Genomic DNA, 19604 nt, shown 5'->3' on the forward strand with positions numbered 1-19604 from the left:
CTTCTCCGCCATCTTGACTCCTCCAGCCAAGAATTTCATGTAATTTTCACGCGTCACAACCTATACTTCTTATTTTGAGTTTTCAACCATTTAAAGATGAAGAAACATGCCCAGCTCACAGGTCACCCAGAAACTGCGGGCTTGGGGGTGCCCAGCAGCTCCAGCTCCTGGGTGAGCGCCATGCGGTCACTGTTCCACACGGTGCTCGTGACAGACGCGACACAGCACAGGGGCCCCCGGGTCCCCGACACAGGGGGGTTTAACAAGGACAGGAGGAATCTGACCCCGTGCCAAGGGTTTGACAGAACGGCTCTTACCCGGGCGATGACACCAGAGATGAACACGGTCGGCTTGGGCGGGCTGCAAGACAAGAAGGGAAAAGGCGATGTCAGGGACCAGAAGGGCAAGGAGGCAGGCAGAGGGAGCATGGGGGAGGCAGGTCTGGGGGAGTGTAACAGACAGGGACGGAGGAGGACGGAGGAAGGGGAGCAAACCTCCTCTTCTGAATTATTTCTTCTCCCCTGGACCAGCTGGGGTCCACCTCCTGCGGTGAGTTCAGGCAGGGGCCAGGGACTAGCAGGCACCAGGTGAGTCATGTGTTTTCGGTGGGCGAAGGGGTGTCATCCTCAAACAGTGGCTGTTTGAGCAGTTTTTGTTGCACGAGATTATGGACAAGGATGCCTCCTGAAGCAGGGAAGACGTGTGGTCGCACTGGGTGGAACGTGGAGACTCCTACTGAGGAGGGATTCTCCTCCCTGCCCTTGCCACGGCTTCCGGCAGCTTCTAAGAGGGGGAAAGTCCTGGGTCGGGACAAAGCTCCTGGCCCTTAGGAGACCCAGGTATTAAAAATGTAGGGTCCTTGTGAAGCTACTGTCATTTCTTTTTTTTTTTTTTTTTAAGATTTTATTTATTTGACAGAGAGAGAGATCACAAGTAGACGGAGAGGCAGGCAGAGAGAGAGAGAGAGAGGGAAGCAGGCTCCCTGCTGAGCAGAGAGCCCGATGCGGGACTCGATCCCAGGACCCTGAGATCATGACCTGAGCTGAAGGCAGCGGCTTAACCCACTGAGCCACCCAGGCGTCCCGCTACTGTCATTTCTTAACACCTGAAATCCTGCTGAGCTACCCACATGTCAATATTCCCCGGGAGGTGGGAGAAAGGACCAAAGTAACACACGTCCCTTGCCAAAAAGCACAGAAGTGCAAACGTGTTCAAATCAGCTGTCATCGTACCACATGGAAATAATCAGTTAATACACGGTTCTCTGTCCAGCCTATCTCTGGATAGACGGACACACTTGTTTTCACATCAAACTTTTCTCTTACAGTAGAGTCATACTGTTTTCTGCATTTAGGAGATGCTGAGCACACTTTCACGTTCGTGTACACACTCCTGTGTTAGCACACGCTCTCCTCTGTGTGTTTTCAAATGGCTGTGTGTGCACAGTTTTATAAGAACATCAGAACACCGATCCAGGGGGTATGCAGACGCACACCCCTGTGAAACGCCCCCACCAGAGCTAAGGGGACCTGGGAGTGACAGGTGAATAATACAAGGCCAGCCTGGCAGGGAGAGGGCCACGGGGGGTGGGGGGCAGCTCCAGGAGGCAGAAGGTTGTGGTCAAGGCCAGTCTCGCTGGGCAGATGGGGGGCGGGGAATCCATCCCCGCTGCTGCCCAGCCCCCTCCCACCTGCTCTGCTGCTGGGCATCAGGGAGGGAAACCACTTGTCTTAGCTTTGTTTTGCTCTGGGCAAACGTCCCAGGATTCACTAAGTTCACTGTTTATCTCCCCAACAGTTTCGCTAAAATACCCGAAATTCTCCCAGGTGATTTCTGTTACTCTGGGAGATTAAGAAACTTCAAGTCTTACTAAGCAGTAGAGAGATGTCCCTACATGACTGGTTTTATTTTTGCTTTTGTCTCGCGGTGAACTGGGTTGGATTTTTTTTTCTTCGATTACAAATATGATTTGGCTACAAGATCAATAGCGCAACAGCCGGCCAGAGAGGAGTAGGTTCAGCTCGAGGGTAAGTCCCCCACGTGGTAGATTTGGAAGCCTTTGCGATCCAGACACTTTCTGCTGCGAGGGCTCCCAGGGTGCTCACGGCCAAGGGTTTCGCATCCCAAGCTGCCGAACCGTGTTCCGGATTCTAGCGTTTCACGAATGTTTTAGAGAGGACTGTGGAACTGGTACCCCAAGACTTTCTTGCATTTTGCACATTCCTTTAAAAATCTGGGAAAAGCCTGAAGTAGGGAGGGCTCTGTTTGTGGACTGAGTACGTAGCATCTCCTTACAGGCCATCATTTTGTGCTCAGATGGCATGATTGCTTGGATCGTGTCCACTGTTTTTAGTTTTGTAACCAGAGTCAAGGCGTTCAAAGGCAGTAAAGACAGCCCCCCTACCCCCACCGCCCCCAGCAAGTACTTGATGAGAAAGTCACCCACAGAGAGTGAATCTAATCAAAATAAATCAGTCGAGTGACTCCCTGCCCAAAGGGAACCCCAAAAGGTGTCCCAGGAAGCCTGAGCCATTATATATGTAAAACACGCATGCTCGCTTCCCCTCCTGGCGTCTCTTATACACGTATGTCCACCTTCATTGCTGAAAAGCAGACAAGCAAAAACTATGTTAAAATCGCTATATGGCTGTGTGTAGGAAGCACACAAACGCACATTTTTCACGGAGAACTGGACTGTGGGAATACGGCGGCCCAACCGGCAGAGAGCGAGCACACCTGGGAGAGGCAGTGTCCGGCTCTGGAGAAAGGAGGCGGCCGACAGCAGGCAGGGTGGAGCAGAGGCCAGCCTGCCACGGGTCCCTGCGTCCTGAACCCCTCGGGCCCCCAGTGCCCCTCCTGCCACTCCCCTGTGCGCCTAGCCCCCACCGGTCCCTGCCCCTGCCCCTGATTTCCAGGAATCTGGTTCTCAGGGGGCTGCTGGCAGCACCTGCTCCCCTCTGCATGCAGGCAGGAAGGGTTTCCAGACCCCAGGAGCCCCATTGGGTCCCACGCTTCCGGCCCGTGGCCGCCGCCTCCTCCTCACAGGTGACCCTTCAAAGCCTGGCTATTTCCATCCAGGTTAGGCCCTGGGTCTCTCCCACATACACATGAATGTGGGTTCCAGGCCTCGCTTTCAGAAGGTCTTGGGAAATGTGTGCAAATGGTCACGATTAGAGGCCATTACTGACCCGGGCCCAGCCCCAGGTCACAGAATGCATGTGCAGGGGGACGGCCACTAGAATCCAACTCCCAGAGCCTCCCCCCGACATGAGCCTCTCAAGGACACCTCACCACACGACTGCTGGGGCTGCCATGGAGACTCTGGGGACTGAAGGAGACGCTAAGATAAGAATGCTCCCTCCCGGCCCGGCTCATTCCCTGAGGGGTGTCCGGGAACTCTGGGTGCAGAACTTAAGGCTCCCCCCAGGGACAGGGCTGCAAGACGGCCCTCTCCTCACTGACCCCGTCTTCCTGAGGAACCTACGCTTTGACACACAAGCCTTAAGCTGTCGGGTTTTCACGGCTTGCTGGATCCTGCTCAAAATGGAAAAGTGTGTCGGTGAAAAGCAAGTTGGGTTCAGAGTACAGACATACGCTCTGACACCCGCTGGGGCGGCAGGGGCAGAAAGCTGGGTGCTGGGGCTCTGAACCAGATGTTTCATGGCCCGTGTATTCTGTCCAAAGGGGCTCCTTAGGTTTGAGATGGTGGTGGGGGAAGTTTCTCACAAATTCTCCTGGAATTCATGAACCACTTATGGTTAGTGGTGAGAAGAGGGACACATGGCAAAGCTCCTGGGGCAAATCCTGCAGATATATGCACAGGGTGCGTGTATCCCACGGTCCCTCAGAAAAGGAATACAGATGTGGGAAATAATACAAATGACAGAAGTAAGTACTAAAATATCGTATTAATATAAGTATTAAAAAATAAGTAAATACTAAATAGGGATTAAAAGTCCAAATAACCTCTTAGCAAATCTTTGTTTTTGATGTTGTATTAAAAAGTACATAGTGCTTTATCGGTGCCTACTTATACCACATGTTCATGGACGCACAGCTGGACCCTTACTAAGTTGCTGGGCCACTGGGGCATCGAGGGACCTGTGCAGGGATGGGGGTGCGGCCCAGGGAGCCACCGAGGCCACACCAACCCCATTTCTTGGCCATGGCAGGCCCCATCCCCGCTACCAGGTATGGTGTTTGTGACTCATCCTTGGTCAAAGGGACACAAAGCAGCCCTTTGCGTACTGCAGAGGGCTGATTCTGGACCCAGGAGCAGGGGCAGTAAGCGGGCTTCAGGTCACAGCAGACTTCAGGACCCAACCAAAACAATGCATATGCTGTCCAGTTAAGCTGGGGGATGGAAGCAGTGGTAAAGATCTCAAGGACTTGACCCGCATCCCTGTTCTCCAGGGCCTCCATCTATAGGTGTAGGCAAAAAAACAAAACAAAACAAAAAAGTCCACAAAAAACAAAAATGGCACTGAAAGGAGTAAGGATAAGGCCCTGTAGATCTAACACATTTTGGGGGGAGGTTCTTGCTTTAAGATTGCACTTTCTAATTAAAAAAAAAATTCAGGTCAAGTGGGATTTATTCCTGGGCTCCCGGGGTGGTTTAATATTCACAAATCAATCAACATGATACACCACATTAATAAAGGCAAGGATAAGAACCACATGAGCCTCCCAAGAGATGCAGAAAAAGCATCTGACAAATTACAGCACCCATTTTTGATAAAAACCCTCAACAACATAGGGATAGAGGGAACATATCTAAACATCATAAGGGTCATACACGAAAGACCCATAATTGACAACATCCTCAATGGGGAAAAACTGAGAGCCTCTCCCCCAAGATCAGGAACAAGACAGGGACGTCCATGCTCACCAGTACTATTTAACGTAGTACTGGAAGTCCTACCCTCATCAATGAGACAATAGAAAGAAATAAAAGGAATCCAGATCAGCAAGGAAGAAGTCAAACTTCCATTATTTCCAGATGACATGATACTCTACATAGAAAACCTGAAAGACTAAAATTGCTGTAACTAATACAGGAATTTAGCAAAGTTGCAAGATTTAAAATCAACGTACAGGAACCTGTTGCATTTCTATACACCAATAATGGAGGAGCAGAAAAAGAAATCAAGAATCAATCCCACTTACAACTGTACCGAAACCAGTAAGATACCTAGTAGTAAACCTAACCAAAGAAGTAAAAGGTCTGTACTCTGAAAACTGTACAACATTTATGAAAGAAATTGGAGAGAACACAAAGAAATGGACTGGAAGAATAAACAGTGTTAAAATGTCTATACTACCCAAAGCAATCTACACATTTAAAGCAATCCCTATCAAAATACCATCAGCATTTTTCACAGAGCTAGAACAAACAATCCTAAAATTTGTATGGAACCACAAAAGACCCCAATAGCCAAAGCATCCTGAAAAAGAAAAGCAGAGCTGGAGACATCATGATTCTGGATTTTTTTTTTTTTTTTTTTTTTATTTGACAGATAGAGATCACAGGTAGGCAGCGAGGCAGGCAGAGGAGAGGAGGAAGCGGGCTCCCTGCCGAGCAGAGAGCCCGATGTGGGGCTCGATCCCAGGACCCTGGGATCATGACCTGAGCTGAAGGCAGAGGCTTTAACCCACTGAGCCACCCAGGCGCCCCATGATTCTGGATTTTAAGCTCTATGACAAAGCTGCAGTCACCAAGACAGTACGGTACTGTCTCAAAACCAGACAAACAGACCAGTGGAACAGAGTAGAAAACCCAGAAATGGACCCACAAATATAGAGTTCCCTAATCTTTGACAAAGCAGGAAAGAATACCCAATGGAAAAAAGACAGTCACTTCAACAAATGGAGTTGGGAAAATGGATGGCCACATGAAGAATGAAACTAGACTGCTTCCTCACAGCATACACAAAAATAAATTCAAAATGGAGGAAGGACCTAAATGTGAGACAAGAAACCATCAAAATCCTAGAGGAGAACACAGGCAGCAACCTCTCTGACCTTAGCCACAGCAGCTTCTTCCTAGACATGTCAATGGGGGCAAGGGACACAAAGGCAAAAAGGAACCATGGGGACTTCATCAAGATAAAAAGCTTCTGCGTAGCAAAGGAAACAGTTGGCAAAACTAAAAGGCAGTTTGAGGAATGGGAGAAGATATTTGCAAATGACATATCCGATAAAGGGTTAGTATCCAAAATCTATAAAGAACTTACCAAAGTCAACACCCAAAACTCAAATAATCGAGTTAAGAAATGAGCAGAAGACATGAATAGTCATTTTCCCAAAGAAGACCTCCAGATGACTAACAGACACATGAAAAGATATCGAACATGACTCATCATCAGGGAAATGCAAATCAAAACCACAATAAGATACCGTCTCACACCTCTCAGAACGGCTAATATTAACCACACAGAAAACAAAAGATGTTGGCAGGGATGCAGAGAAAGGGGAACCTGTTTCCACAGTTGGTGGGAATGCCAGCTGGTGCAGCCACTCTGGAGAACAGCGTGCAGGTTCCTCAGAAAGTTAAAAATAGAGCTACCCTACAATTCAGCAATTGCATGAGTAGGTATTTACCCAGAGGATACAAAAATACAAATTTGAAGGGGGTACATGCATCCTGATGCACAGTTTGTAGCAATATTACCAGCAACAGCCAAACTATGGAAAGAGCCCAAGTGTCCATTGAATGATGAATGGACAAGGAAGATGTGGTGTGTGTGTATGTGTGTGTGCGTGTGTGTGTGCATGTGTGTATAATGGAATATTACTTAGCCATAAAAAAGAATGAAATCTTGCCATTTGCAGTGACGTGGCTAGAGCCAGAGCATATTATGTTAAGTGAAATAAGTCAGAGAAAGACAAATACCACATGATTTCACTCATATGTGGAATTTAGGAAACAAAACAGATGAACATAGAGGAAAGGGAAAGAAAGAACAAAGCAAACCGCAAAAGACTCTTAATGGTAGGGAACAAACGGAGGGTTGCTGGAGGGGAGGTGGGTGGGGGATGGGCTAGGTGGGTGCTGGGCATTCAGGAAGGTGCTTGTGATGGGCGCTGGCTGTTACACGGAAGTGCCGAACCACTGAATTCTACCTCTGAGAAACCAATATAACTCTATATGTCAATTAGAATTTAAATAAAAATTTGGAGAAAAAGTATTAAAAAAAACAGAAAGCATTCAAGGATTGTGTGGCACGTGCAAGCTCTTAGCTGGCCCGGAGAGGAGAACCGGGCGTCTGCTAGCTCCTCCCGTCAGCTCCAAGTAAACAGTGCTCCTAAGATTGGAGTGCCTTCTCCCCTCCTTGCCAGGTTTGCTTTAAAACCCTAGCTAGCTCAGCAACTAATTCAAAAAATTCTTGACCATTTTAACCGTTTTTATTTATTTTGTAAAGATTTTTATCTACTTTAGAGAGAGAGAGCAAGCAAGCATGAGCGGGGAGGGGGAGAGGGAGAGGGAGTCTCAAGCCCACTCTGCACTGAGCTCGGAGCCCAACGCGGGGCTTGATCTCATGACCCTGAGATCGGGCCTTGAGCTGAAACCGAGAGTCGGCGGCCTGACCGCACCATCACCACTTCAGCGATGTTTAACTGCTCGGCTGTACGCCTGACGGCAGCAAGCACACGCACAATGTTACTCAGCCATCGCCGTTGTCCGTTTGCAGAGCTTTTCAGCAACCTTAGGAGAAACAATTACACAGCAACCCCAGTGCCTCCAAGACCCCCTCCTCCAGCCTCTCCCCCAGCCCCCAGTCCTCTCCTCAGCCGCTGGCAACTGCCGTTCTACCTTCTGTCCTAATAACTGAACTACTTGGGCACCTCAGACCTCAGATGAATGGAATCTTGCTTATTTTCTTTAAAACATAAGGTTCACCCACGTTGTAGTGTACGTTAGAATTCCCTTCTTTTGGGGCACCTGGTGGCTCAGTCGGTTGAGCGTCTGCCTTCGGCTAAGGTCATAGTCCCAGGATCCTGGGATGGAGTCCCACTTCGGGCTCCTTTCTCAGCGGGGAGTCTGCTTCTCCCTCTGCCTGCCTCTCTGCCTACTTGTGCTCACTCTCTGACAAATAAATAAATTAAAAAAAAATCTTTGCAAAAAAAAAAAAAAAAAAAGAATTCCCTTCTTTCTCAGGTTGAATTATGTGCCATTGTATGGGTAGGCCACATTCTTTTTATCCACTTGTCACTGATGGACACATGGGTTCTTTCCACCTTTTGGCTGCTGTGACAAAAGACACGGTGGACACTGATGTCACAGGACCTGTTTGCGTCCCTGCTGTCAAGTCTCTCGTGTATTCACTCACAAGGGGACCCCTGGGTCCTGTGGTCGGTAATCCCACATTCAAGTCTGAGGAACCACCGATCGGTTTGCCACGGAAGCTCCACCATTTGAGATTCCCATCAGCAAAGCACGGGGTCCCATTTATGCACGTTGCCCATTCTTATCATCGTCCGGGGCTTTTTGATAGCAGGCATCTCAAAGTGTGAAATGTGCTATATCGTCATTGTTTAGACTTAGCAACTGAAGTTTAAGAATAAGGTTCCTTGGGGCGCCTGGGTGGCTCAGTCAGTGAAGTGTCTGCCTTTGGCTCAGGTCATGGTCCTAGGGTCCTGGGATCGAGCCCCGCATCCGGATCCCTGCTCAGCGGGGGTCTGCTTCCCACCCCTCCTCCCTCCCCACTGCTCCTGTACTTATGAACTCTCTCTCTCTCTCTCAAATAAATAAATTAAATCTTGGGGGGAAAAAAGAGCTTCCTTGCAGCAGGGAATAAAATGTATCAGTGTGCACTGATCATCGGCCACGGTCTTTAGGACACCACGTCCCCCCCCCCCCCGCCCTGCAAGTGCTCTCCCCTCTGAAAGGGAAAAGCCTATCATCGGCTGCAAGGACATCAAGGGAGCCGCCAGTGACAAGGTGACGGAAGGCTGACCTCTCGTCTCAGAGAGACACGGATCTGCACAGAGCTCTTGTTCGGCCTAGGCTGCGTGGGGGTGTGGGTTTTCATCAGGCTTGGCCGAAGCGCCCCTCGTTCCGTGCCCTTCTCCACCTGCCGTGCACAGCCCCTCACGCTGGGAACCGTCTGATACGTTTGTGGAGCCGAAACCCTGCCCGAACTCCTCGAGCTCCGGCAGCCACGACAGAAACTCAAACGAGAACCCCGGGACGAGTCTGCTTACCAAGCTGTGTTTGCAGAAACACACAGATTTTAGACTGCATTAGGGTTCCGCGCAAAGCATAACCTACATTTCCAAGATTCTATAAATTGTGATCGTGGCTTTGAGGATTTTTAATTATTCCAATGGAAATTGCTCTGACAGATGTTGTGTTGAAGATCCAACACTCCTTTCTTTCAGGAAACAGAGACAGGGAAAACACCAGCCCTGCCCTCCCCACTTCCTCAGGCTTTTCCAGTTTCTAAAACCTGCACTTCTCTAAACTTCAAGGGACTGCAGCGAGGCGGAATCAGTGGGGATTAGTGCCCCAGCAACGGCTTCTTCACACGTCCGCAGCCCTGCACCTGTCACACCTGCCCCAGGCAGCGGCCGACTGTCTGAGGCGTGGAGCGCTCCAGGGCTCCCCTGTTCGGGACCTCACAGTCACAGCAGGGTCGTCTCACCCGAACTACATTTTCTTAGTATTTATTTTGTAAGTTTCCTTGATGGATAACGTTTATGCTTTCCTGGCATTCCAGACAGACAGGATCAAATGCTTAGGGAATGAGTGAGCCAGTGGAATGGAGACGGCTCTCAGGACTGGGTTTGCTGGTCTCATCTTTATTTCCTTTATTTTTAAAAAGATTTATTTATTATAGAGATCGAGAGTGAGAACAGGAGTAGAGGCAGAGGGAAGGAATCTCAAGCAGACTCCCTGATGGGCGCCGAGCCCGACTCGGGACTCGAACTCACGACCCCAAGATCATGACTGAACCGAAACCAAGAGTTGGACGCTCAACAGACTGAGCTATCCAGGAGCCCCGCTGATCTCATCTTACAAAAAAAAAAAAAAAGTCCCCAGGGCTGAGAAAACAATTCACGTTTTTAAAACTCTTCTCAAATCGAAAATAGCAACTAGTGAAATAAATATCGATGTTTTTAATTTAACTCAACCTACCCAAGTGACTAGTAGGCCAACATGGGATCAACAGAAAAACCATCGAGGTCACTTGATGTCCTGAGGTCTCCCACCTGGACTGTCACAGTGCAGGTCCCCAACGACGGGCCGTTTTCTGCCCAGCTCTGGGGGGTGCAGCTCGGCCGCTGGGCTGTGAAGGAGCCTAGCCATGACTTGGTCCAGTTTCCCTCCACGGGGACGGCTGCCCTGGCCTGTGCCGTGGTGGCCCCGGCAGGCGAGGACCTCCAGGGCCCTCAGGGTGGCCTCTGTGCTGTCTCTGACCCCTGGCATTTTGCCCAGGGGCTCCAACCCAAGACAACGGCCTCTTCTAAGTCCCTCTTGTGGGACAGGACTGCGATGTTTGCGGAAGCTACCACAGGCCTCCGGGATACCCCCTTCCTGGACTCCAGAACCTGACCGCAAATTCGCTCACTTTCTGGGGCCCTCTTCCCACCCCGATTCCAGTGTAGTTTCTAGAGTTTTGCCCAGAACGGCACACACTGTCCACATGTGCCCCAGCAGCCCAGGGCTGTGAAGCACGCTGACCTGGTCCAGGAAGGTGAAGACTGCTCTTGCTCAAAGCTAAGCCTGGGTACAGGATTCTGGACTCACTGGCAGGGACCGAAATGCTCACCTTCCCAGGACTGCTAGCAACAGGAAACAGGGTCAGCGTGTGTTTGTATCAACCCTGCTTTCCCAGCTAGTTCTATGGGGTCCTTTCTCTTCCTGCTTTTACCTCGGTGGGGGGGTGCTGTTCCACTCTCATCCAAAAACAGGCTTCTAGGAATGGGAGGAGGAGTTCAAGGCCACAGGAGCTGTGGGCCTCTGCCTTCCCGAGTGTCTCACAGAGATCAGGGTTCTGAGCTGCTGTGTAGGAGCATGCTGGGATGGACACACACACACACACACACACACACACACAGACACACAGTGATCAGTAGGACTGGGAATCCAGTCAAGTCACCCCATCCCACTGCAAGTAGTCAAAATGGCAGCAAAGACAGTATTGGAATGTTCTAGTTAACAGAATCATTTTCATGTGAGTGCTTTTGATCTGAGTTCCAGGAAGTCCACCAAATTACCCTCTGCAAATACTTTCTCCTCTTCACGAAAATGCACTCTGAAAATATCAGAGGGAGGTGTTCATACAGAGATGGGGCCATGCGGCCTTTAATGCATTGTTTCTTAATTTCTCAAAAGGATGGGAATGGCCTCAGATGATAACAGCCCTCTGTGTACGCATCACTTACCAGGGGCCAGGCACTGAGTTGAGTGCTTTACCTAGAATTATTGTACCTAACTTGTGAAGTAGGATTATGTCCACTTTATAAATGAAGGAATGGTAAATCAGAGAGGGTAAGTAATTTGCCTGAAGTTTGCCCAGCAAAGAAGTGCTCAGAGCCAGACTTGGAACAAGGGCAGGCCACAGCACTAGCCTAGTGCCCTCCTTTTAGGGCTGAGAAGTGGGTCACTTGGTGGCCTCTATTTTCAGACTGTCTTTTATGTGCAATTTAGAGAGCAGATTTTTAAAGTAAGTAAGTAAGTAAGCTAACTGTAGTCAGAGAGTCCCTTACTTAACCAGACAGATTTGAACAGATTCACATCTGCCTCAGCATTTACTTTCTGAGTTGATAATGGATTTTTATTTTCCTTGAAAACTATAATTTTTGTCTATAGCCCCTCACTAGGGTACAGAGCACGTCCCCATAAATGAACTCATCCGATTCTCTTCTGTAGGGGTCGTCTTTATTCTACGGATGAAGCAATGGCAGATGCAACGGGCTGAAACTTGTTTGCGGTCCCAGAGGCAGAGCCGGGAGGGGCGTGGGCCCCCTAGCTCTCAGCTCCATGCTCTTTGCTGGGTCATTGCTGGCTCTGCCCCAGTGAAGGTTTCAAACTCTCAAGCCAGAACACAGCTGACATGGTCCAAGAAGGCGGCCAGGAGGAGAGGGGGCAGGTGGGCCCAGCCAAGCATGGGTTCTGAACCCCGATGTCCATGTTCGCTTCCTGGCTCTGCCCATGACCGGTTTGATGGATGGTGTCTTAGGGCTCTGGGTTTAGTGTCCTCCTCTGGACCATGGGATGGCTGCGGACCCTACCCCATCAGGTGACCGTACGTACACACGGCACTCAGACTCTCTGCCAATGTCACGTGCTGAGATAGTGACACATCCCTACCCCTTACTCCCCCCTCCCTCTAAACCCTGCCTTTGGTTCCCACTGCCAAGTCACACCTGGTTCAATTCTATTTCATCCGCCACACACTGCCCTTGTCTGGGACACGAGGGCTTCCGAAGTGAGTGGAATGGCCTGTGATAAATCAGACATCCCGAGCCCATACGCTGGACTTGGAGAAAAACTCTCTAGTTTCTCTAGAGAAACACAGCCCTCTCGTTCTGCCCTTCATCTATCCCGTTTCTGTGCTGACGCGACCCGGACAGCTTGTCTAGCTTCTCAGCCCGCCACAGCCAGGAGGGAACGGTCACGACGAGGCGGCCAGGGACTATGATGGGGCCGCCGGCACTTACAGCGGAGGCTGGCCTCTCTGAGGGACAAGGCTGGGGAGGAAGGGGTTCTAAGTGCTTGTACTGGGGCCACCGGCCCCTCCGGTACCCACAGCTCCTGGTCCCAGCCCAGGAGGCGAGGATGGAAGGAGGCCTGGCTGGGACACGGGCAGGGGTGGGTGGAGGCAGGCCACCAACCAGAAAAGGAAAAGGCGCCATCGGACCTGGGAGGGTGTCATCGGGTGACACTCCCACCCTTCCTGGTAAGAAAGCAAGTGTGTGCTCAGGAGGGGATTCCCCGCACCCCCCCAATCTGACTAACTGTCAGATCATCTGGTGAGTCAGCGAGCGGTGCTCACATAAACTCTCGGGCCCAAAAGCCCGTGTCAAGGTCTTGATTTCATTTTCCCATAAGCAGCCAACATTTCCACGAGGCCTCCCTCCCCATGAGGCCACGTGACAAAAGCACTTTCCCATAACCTGCCGCCCATCACAAGGGGCACCAAGCTGGTCCCAGACCACAAAGCCTTTCAGGGGTGTCGTGCGTGGTCCGAGGGGGAAGAAGAGGTAGGATCTCCCCAAACGCAGCCCTGCAAATGGAAACACGGGCTGTGAGGGCTTCACTGAGCCCTGCCTGAGGCCAGAGAGAGAACACGGCTGCCCCCTCAGGGGTGACCCAGCCCAGGAGGCCGGGTGCAAGCCCAGAATTAGACCTGGTGGCCAGCTCCGGGAGAACATCAAACAGGGTCTCTTCAAAGGGCGGGCGGGGTGGGGGGGCGTCAACACAGACCCTGCCAAGTTGATGTTTAAGTTGAGGCCCACAGGTGTGATGGGAAGGACCCGTGCTGGGCCGCAGTGAGCAGAAAGAAGGGGCACAGTTCGATTTGCTTTTGCCGGCACGAAGTCACAAAGTGGGTGAGGTCCAAGGGGGCCCTCTTCTTGGTCTTCTGCAACGACGGAGGTGGGGTGACGTGGGGTGCAGCCCAGCTCGCAGGACAGGCCCTCCTGGTGAGAGGGTAGAGCTCTTCAGCCTTCTGGAAGCAGATTCTGCCACTGTCTTTTGACTTTGCTCTAAATCCACGGATTCATGTTTTCACGGAGTTTACAGAAAAACAGATTCCCACCTGCGGTGTGTGTATGTATGTCCTGTAAACAGACAGAAAACAAATCCTCCCTAGCTACTTTTTCTTGACATATCTTCCTGGCTGGCTGTTAATTTATTAGGGTTATTAATTTTCTAGACACCAAAATAACAATTAGCGTGGCTGGTGACCGCAGGGAAACAGCTCACTTGACCACACGCAGACATTCCTTTGTCACGTTGTTCCTCACAGACTTGTTGGCTGCCGGAGCCGGAGCGCGGGGCCGAGAACATTCCCACAAGATGGCGCTGCGGGTCCTCTCAGCTGCTGGCTGTCGGGCGGCGGAGCTTTGGCAGGTGCCCGGTGCACAGGACAGCTGGAGGCTGGGTGTCCCCGGTGGGCTGGGGTCACTGGCACCTCAGGACAGGTGTGTCCCCCCGTCCTGTGAGTTTGACTAAGGGCAAATAAAACACAACCCCTGTGCTTTCAATAAAATGCTCAATCTGAGAGAAAATCATCTGGAAGCCAGTTCCTCCCCAGTGTGGTATATGGAATTTGTAAAATCATCTTCAAAGGGCCTGAGCAAAGGTCCTTAACCGGTCTCCTCACTTTCAAGGCAAGGATGGAAGCTCGGGGTCAGCAATGGGGTCCTCTCTGCTCCTGGTTCAGACCTTGGGACAGGCCCTACGCCTGGCCTGCTCCTCGGAGTCTGTCCTGGAGACGAGTGGGGTCCGGTCCCCATGTGGGAGGGCTTCTCACCAGGATTCTCCAGCGGGCACCCACCCACACGCGGCTCACCGCTGGCCCAGATGCCACACTCTGCCCTGCTCTTAGTCTAGTGTGAGGAGGTGGGGACCCCCCAAATCCCAAGAGCAGGGCCAGTGCGGCTTCTGCATAAACGATGTGTCCCGCCGACACGCAGGACCCCTGGCGAGAGCTGCGGACGGTTTACCCAGGGCCCGGAAATGCCACTTGCCCCCTAGACCTGTACTTCCAGAAAGCTCCTCTAAGCTTAGTGCTCGTTCCATACAGAGACCTCCTGGTGTGGCTGATGACCTTCCCCTTCTCTTCCCTTCGTCCTTCCCCCTTGGCCCTCTTCCCTGCAGGCAAAGGCAGCAGCTACTCTGACTATTAGCTCGCATCTTACGCACTTAACACACAGAGGTCGTCCTGGCCAGAGACGGTCTCTGCGTTCATGGCAACAGAGGGGCGACCACATTGGATGACAGAAACCCGGGCCACGCTTCCTGCCGGGTGTGCAGGGCGCTGCCCGGTGCTGGGCACCTGCATGGTGGAGAAAGCCCACCTCGTGTCTGCATAGAGCTCGGGGAAGATCCAGAAGCAATGAGAGCAGGGTGTCCTGGAGCATCTGGGGGCCCCTGGGCTTTGGAGACAAACAGCTCTGGGTTCCAATCTCACCTGAGATGAGCAGCCTCTCTGAGCGTCCGTGTCCACCCGTGTCATAGGAACAACGCTACTTCCCAGAACAGCTGCTACTTGGAGCAGAATAATGTACATACACTGTGCTCAGGGTGCCATCTCCACCTAAAAAATTACATTTAGTGGCAAAAGACACTGAATTGATTTCCTATATAAAGACGGGCCTCCTAGTTGCTATTTTGTTTTCTAAAGTTGTCATTTAAAAATTCTTTCCTTCTCCCTCCCCTGCCCCACCCCCACCCCCCATAATAGAGAGTTCCAGGGTTTCTCAGAGCTTCTTTGAACCTTGTTTTCTCATTCCTTGTTCTGAGCACATACGGTGCCGTGGGGGGTAGGACTGGAGGGTTTTTACAGAGAGAAAAGGTCCCAGTGCCGAAGAATTTGAGCCCCTGCCGGCCCCACTCCCAGCACCCTGTGTTGTTCAAACAACACAGGGAAGGGGGAAAAAAACAAAACAAAAAACAATAAGACTGACTCCTTTATGTCACTAAACGTTCTAGGGAAGATACGTCTTAGGAAGAATGTAGATTACCATTAAAGACAACGGCTAAGTTTTAAAATTAAAAAAAAAAAAATCTGTTTTACCACGTGGTAATGTAAGGGATGCTGGAAAACAAGGTTTGTCTGTGGGTTAGCTCCAGAGCTACACTGTCGGGTGGGGTCTACAGGGGGTGACCCGTCACTCATAAATATGTGAAATCAAGGACAGGGACAGTCAGTGCAGAGCGGGTGGCTGCTCGAGTTAAAGCACTTACTGCCTGTAATTTCAAATCAGATCTAGTCCGCTGTTTCAGGGTCACGGGTCATGTTTACGATGATATGAGCTTGGGAGGAGGGTGTCCGTGGTTCAAAGCACAAAGTACGTATTTTCTAGAGCGGCTATAACTTTAAATAGGAAAATGACTGCGTAAGAAGAAAATCTGACAACTGCTAACAGAACTTCCATCAGAATGAAGTAACACGGACGATAAATACAGGCGCCAACAACGCATCTGGCCTGGGTCTCCTTCCATCTCCAGATGCACAGGTGGTCGACCCCGCACGGGGCCAGCCAGCGCCAGGCGGTTTTTTGTGGAGAACCCAACAATAAAAGAGGAGAGATGCCAGATTTCACTTGCTCTCGGGAGACTTTCGGCCATGAGAGCTTTGCATCTAGCAAAAGTCAAAACACGCCGTGGGAGGACTGAGCACGGCTTAGGTTAAAGTCAAGTACACGGCATGATGGACAAGAGCTTTTGGATTGCTCTGCTGCTGGATTCGCCTGTAATTATATCCTTAATCCACCCTCCAAACTCCTGGCAGGGAGGGATTTGGTAAGCCGCGAGCGGCAGTCCCAGCCCCGCCAGCCAGGCAGACGCGATAAGCTGCCGCCTTCAAAGGTCTCCAGATCTGCAATGGCAGCGCGGAACACACCAGCTCTTGGACCCTCTTCGGGTCTCATCACGCGCTCGTGCATTTTCAGGAATTAACAGATAAAGAGGAGCAAGGTCAAGTGCACAGAAACCTAAACCCACCTCTAATTCGGCTTTACTCTTACAAGCCAGGGAGAGAATGAGTGCATTCAATCCAAGAACCTCACCCTCATGCATCTGTTCAGAGCAGATGCTCCAGAAATACCCAACCGGCTTGGCCGCGCAACAGGGATAGACAGTGCTATGGACCAACACAGAGTCCCTTGCGGGCGGGAGAAACGCACTCTGGGCCGTGACACAAGTCCTCATTCATTCCCTGACACTGAAGAGTCATGGCGCTCTGGTGTTGGCAAACAGGTCCCTACCTGGGAAAATTAATAGATGCGGGGCCCTAAGGTTTATCTGTGGTTTGTTTATCTGTCGGTATCACCTGTTTACTCCCGCAACAGACAGATGTCTGAAAGCACCAGGCATGCCTCAAAATGAGGCAGCGTCGAGTTTTATATCTGGCACACCTCCCGCTTCCTGCTGTCCAGTAGCCCAGGGAGACACGGGGCTCGCCGCCGCTCCCCGTCACCATCTCTTTTCCACTAACGAGAGTTTGGGGCTCATCTGTTGTCCAGAACTCCGTGCTAGGGTCTGGCTAGAGATGAAAGACGACAAAGCGCTGGACCCAGGGGCCCCCTGAATGTCATCAAGAGGCCCACAGGGCACGCCTGTGAGATTTGTCAGAAGCTAAAGTGGGACACAGATCATAGTGATTTTCCAGAAACGAGTCATCCCTGTTTCAAGGCGGTGGGTCTCTGTGGCAACCAGAAGAAAACAGAGCGCGTCCTTGTCCTTAACGACGGGAAGAACTTCCACGGGATGATCTCCGTCAAGGATGCCAAGGCCCCTGGGGCTGCTCCCGGGGATGCGAGGAGAATCAGAGAAACTCCCCGAACTTGGCGAATATGGACTTCAGGCGGCGAAAGGAAGAGCTGGGGCCCGAGACAGAGCCAGTGGCCAACGCGTGCTGCCCTGGGCCCCCTGCCCAAAGCTCCCCTTACCACCTCCTCCCCCCAAATGCTCCCTCTGAGCCCCTGCTTCCCTTCCTTCCACGGAGACAGCCAGATAACCTGCTTTCCCCGCCAATGGCGCGCTCACTGTGCCTCGGCGTAAAAAGTGAAGCAGGTGACTGGATGGCGAGGCGGCTCCAAGGGGCGGAGAGAGAACCGGGTGGCAGAGGGAAAGCACACATCCGAACTGACAGCCAGGGGGCAGCAGGCACCTGAGACTCAGTTTCCTTACCAGAAATAAGGGGCTACCTACCCCCTCCGGAGCTCATGGGAATTTGGGGAAGGTCAAGTGAGCTCCCCGTGGTAGGCACACTGTGCACACAGGGAGTGCCTCAAGGAGGGAGCCATTACTAGATTAGTGTGGGGACCCAAGCGGGTCTATCTAGGTCACGTGACAGCGGGGACGGAGGCCAGGGTGGCTGCCATCCCACGTGTAAAAGCAAGAGCGGAGGAGCAATCCCGGTGCCTGGAGGACGGCTCCTGGCAAGCCGAGGCTGTGCTCGAGGACCACAGTGTGGATGTGGCCAGGTGGGGTCAGGATGGGGACCAAGGAGACACTGTGCCATGGCCACAGCCACAAAGAGGGAGGCCCCCACCGAGACACCCTGGTTGACCTCTTGGCAGGCTGGATGTGACATGTTTCGAGGGGGTAGAGGTAAGTGCAGGGGGACCAAAGGGGAACTTAGAGTTTATAAGGCTCACTTGGAGATGGCATGCCCGAACAGAGCCTCATACCAAAGCCTGACTTCTCCCACCACGGTCGGGCAAGTAAATCCACACCTAAGGCCCACCTCTGCTGAGGGAGTGAGGCAGAGTGTAGGAGCAGCCTGGTTCCGGTTCACAGCAGCATAAGCACTTCCAGGGGGAATGACAGTGGGAGTCACTGACAGCGGTGAATCACAACAAACGTAAAAGGATGAATGCAACGCAAACGAGGCTGGGAAAAGGAAGGTGGGGCCTTTCTCTCTTTTTCCTCTAACCCTGCTGGCCCCGCAGGAAGGGGAGTTTGTTAGGGTTGAGAGAGGTGGACATTTCAGTTGAAGAGTCGGTTCTGTCTGGGGAGCTCAGCTGGACGCAGCTGGGGTCAGAGTCCACGCAGAGGCCAGGGGCATGGCGGGTCTGTGCCTGCGGGTCTCTCCATGCCCCTGCCGTGCCTGGGCCCCTGCACTGAAGAGCCATTTTCTGAGCAACCACTGGTGCCAGCCACAGGGCTGGGTACTCAGACACAGATGGGGCCCAAACGCATGAGGGCCCCCAGGTCTGCACAGTGGACTGCAACTCCAGACTTGACCTCTTTGCCAGTGAACCCAGGGCCCTTACCCTATAGGCAGGATAACCCACTTGCTTTGCATTTTGTCATCCAAAACCAGAACACACTGCCTGATGAATGGAAATCCTCGTGTGGACAGTGGAGAGAATATTTGAAAGCAGGACTATTCCAGAAACTCTGTGGCCCCTGTGGTAGCAGGTGGAAATCCTGTGTGTTTGCACTGCTCCAGGATCTGATGATCAAGCCGTCACCCTGGAAACCAAAGGGAAGGACCCCAAGGAAAGGTGACACCCAGGCAGAGCAGGGAGCCCGCCGGGGTGAGTGGAGGCATGGCAGGACCTAAAGTAGCCAAGGAAACAAAGGTGCAGTGTTTTAAATGAGATACGTGGCCATGAGCGGAGCACCCAGATAAAAACCGTTTGCATCGATGGTGCCTGTTTCACAAAGGCAGGTGCAGAGGGAGTGGGAGCACTAACTCGGAGCACCACCTTAAAGAAGGAAGTTCCATCAGGCATAAAGAACCACAAAGGTGAGTTCTTCTCCAGCACAAGATAGAGTTTGTCCCTTTCCCTCAGCATTTGCCTCGAAAGAGTGCTGAGCTGGGTGGAAAGGAAAAGACAGCATCTTTATGGTGCAGTAACGTGGCTGTGAGACAGTCCTGAACCACTTTCGGTGACATAAGTACAAACATTTTCTGCAA

General features: G+C 51.6%; 1 protein-coding gene across 1 annotated transcript in view; it reads right to left on the minus strand.

Moving 5' to 3' along the window:
• LOC111153434 (death associated protein) overlaps nt 1–19604 on the minus strand; it is an 81838-nt gene that overhangs the window by 8275 nt on the left and 53959 nt on the right. The window contains exon 3 of the mRNA XM_022512449.1: nt 318–360. Within this exon, the coding sequence (XP_022368157.1) occupies nt 318–360 (43 nt within the window). The remainder of the gene's footprint in view (nt 1–317; nt 361–19604) is intronic.

The sequence above is a fragment of the Enhydra lutris genome, unplaced genomic scaffold (assembly GCF_002288905.1).
Source record: "Enhydra lutris kenyoni isolate GAN:26980312 unplaced genomic scaffold, ASM228890v2 scaffoldscaffold32, whole genome shotgun sequence".
Lineage (NCBI taxonomy): Eukaryota > Metazoa > Chordata > Mammalia > Carnivora > Mustelidae > Enhydra > Enhydra lutris.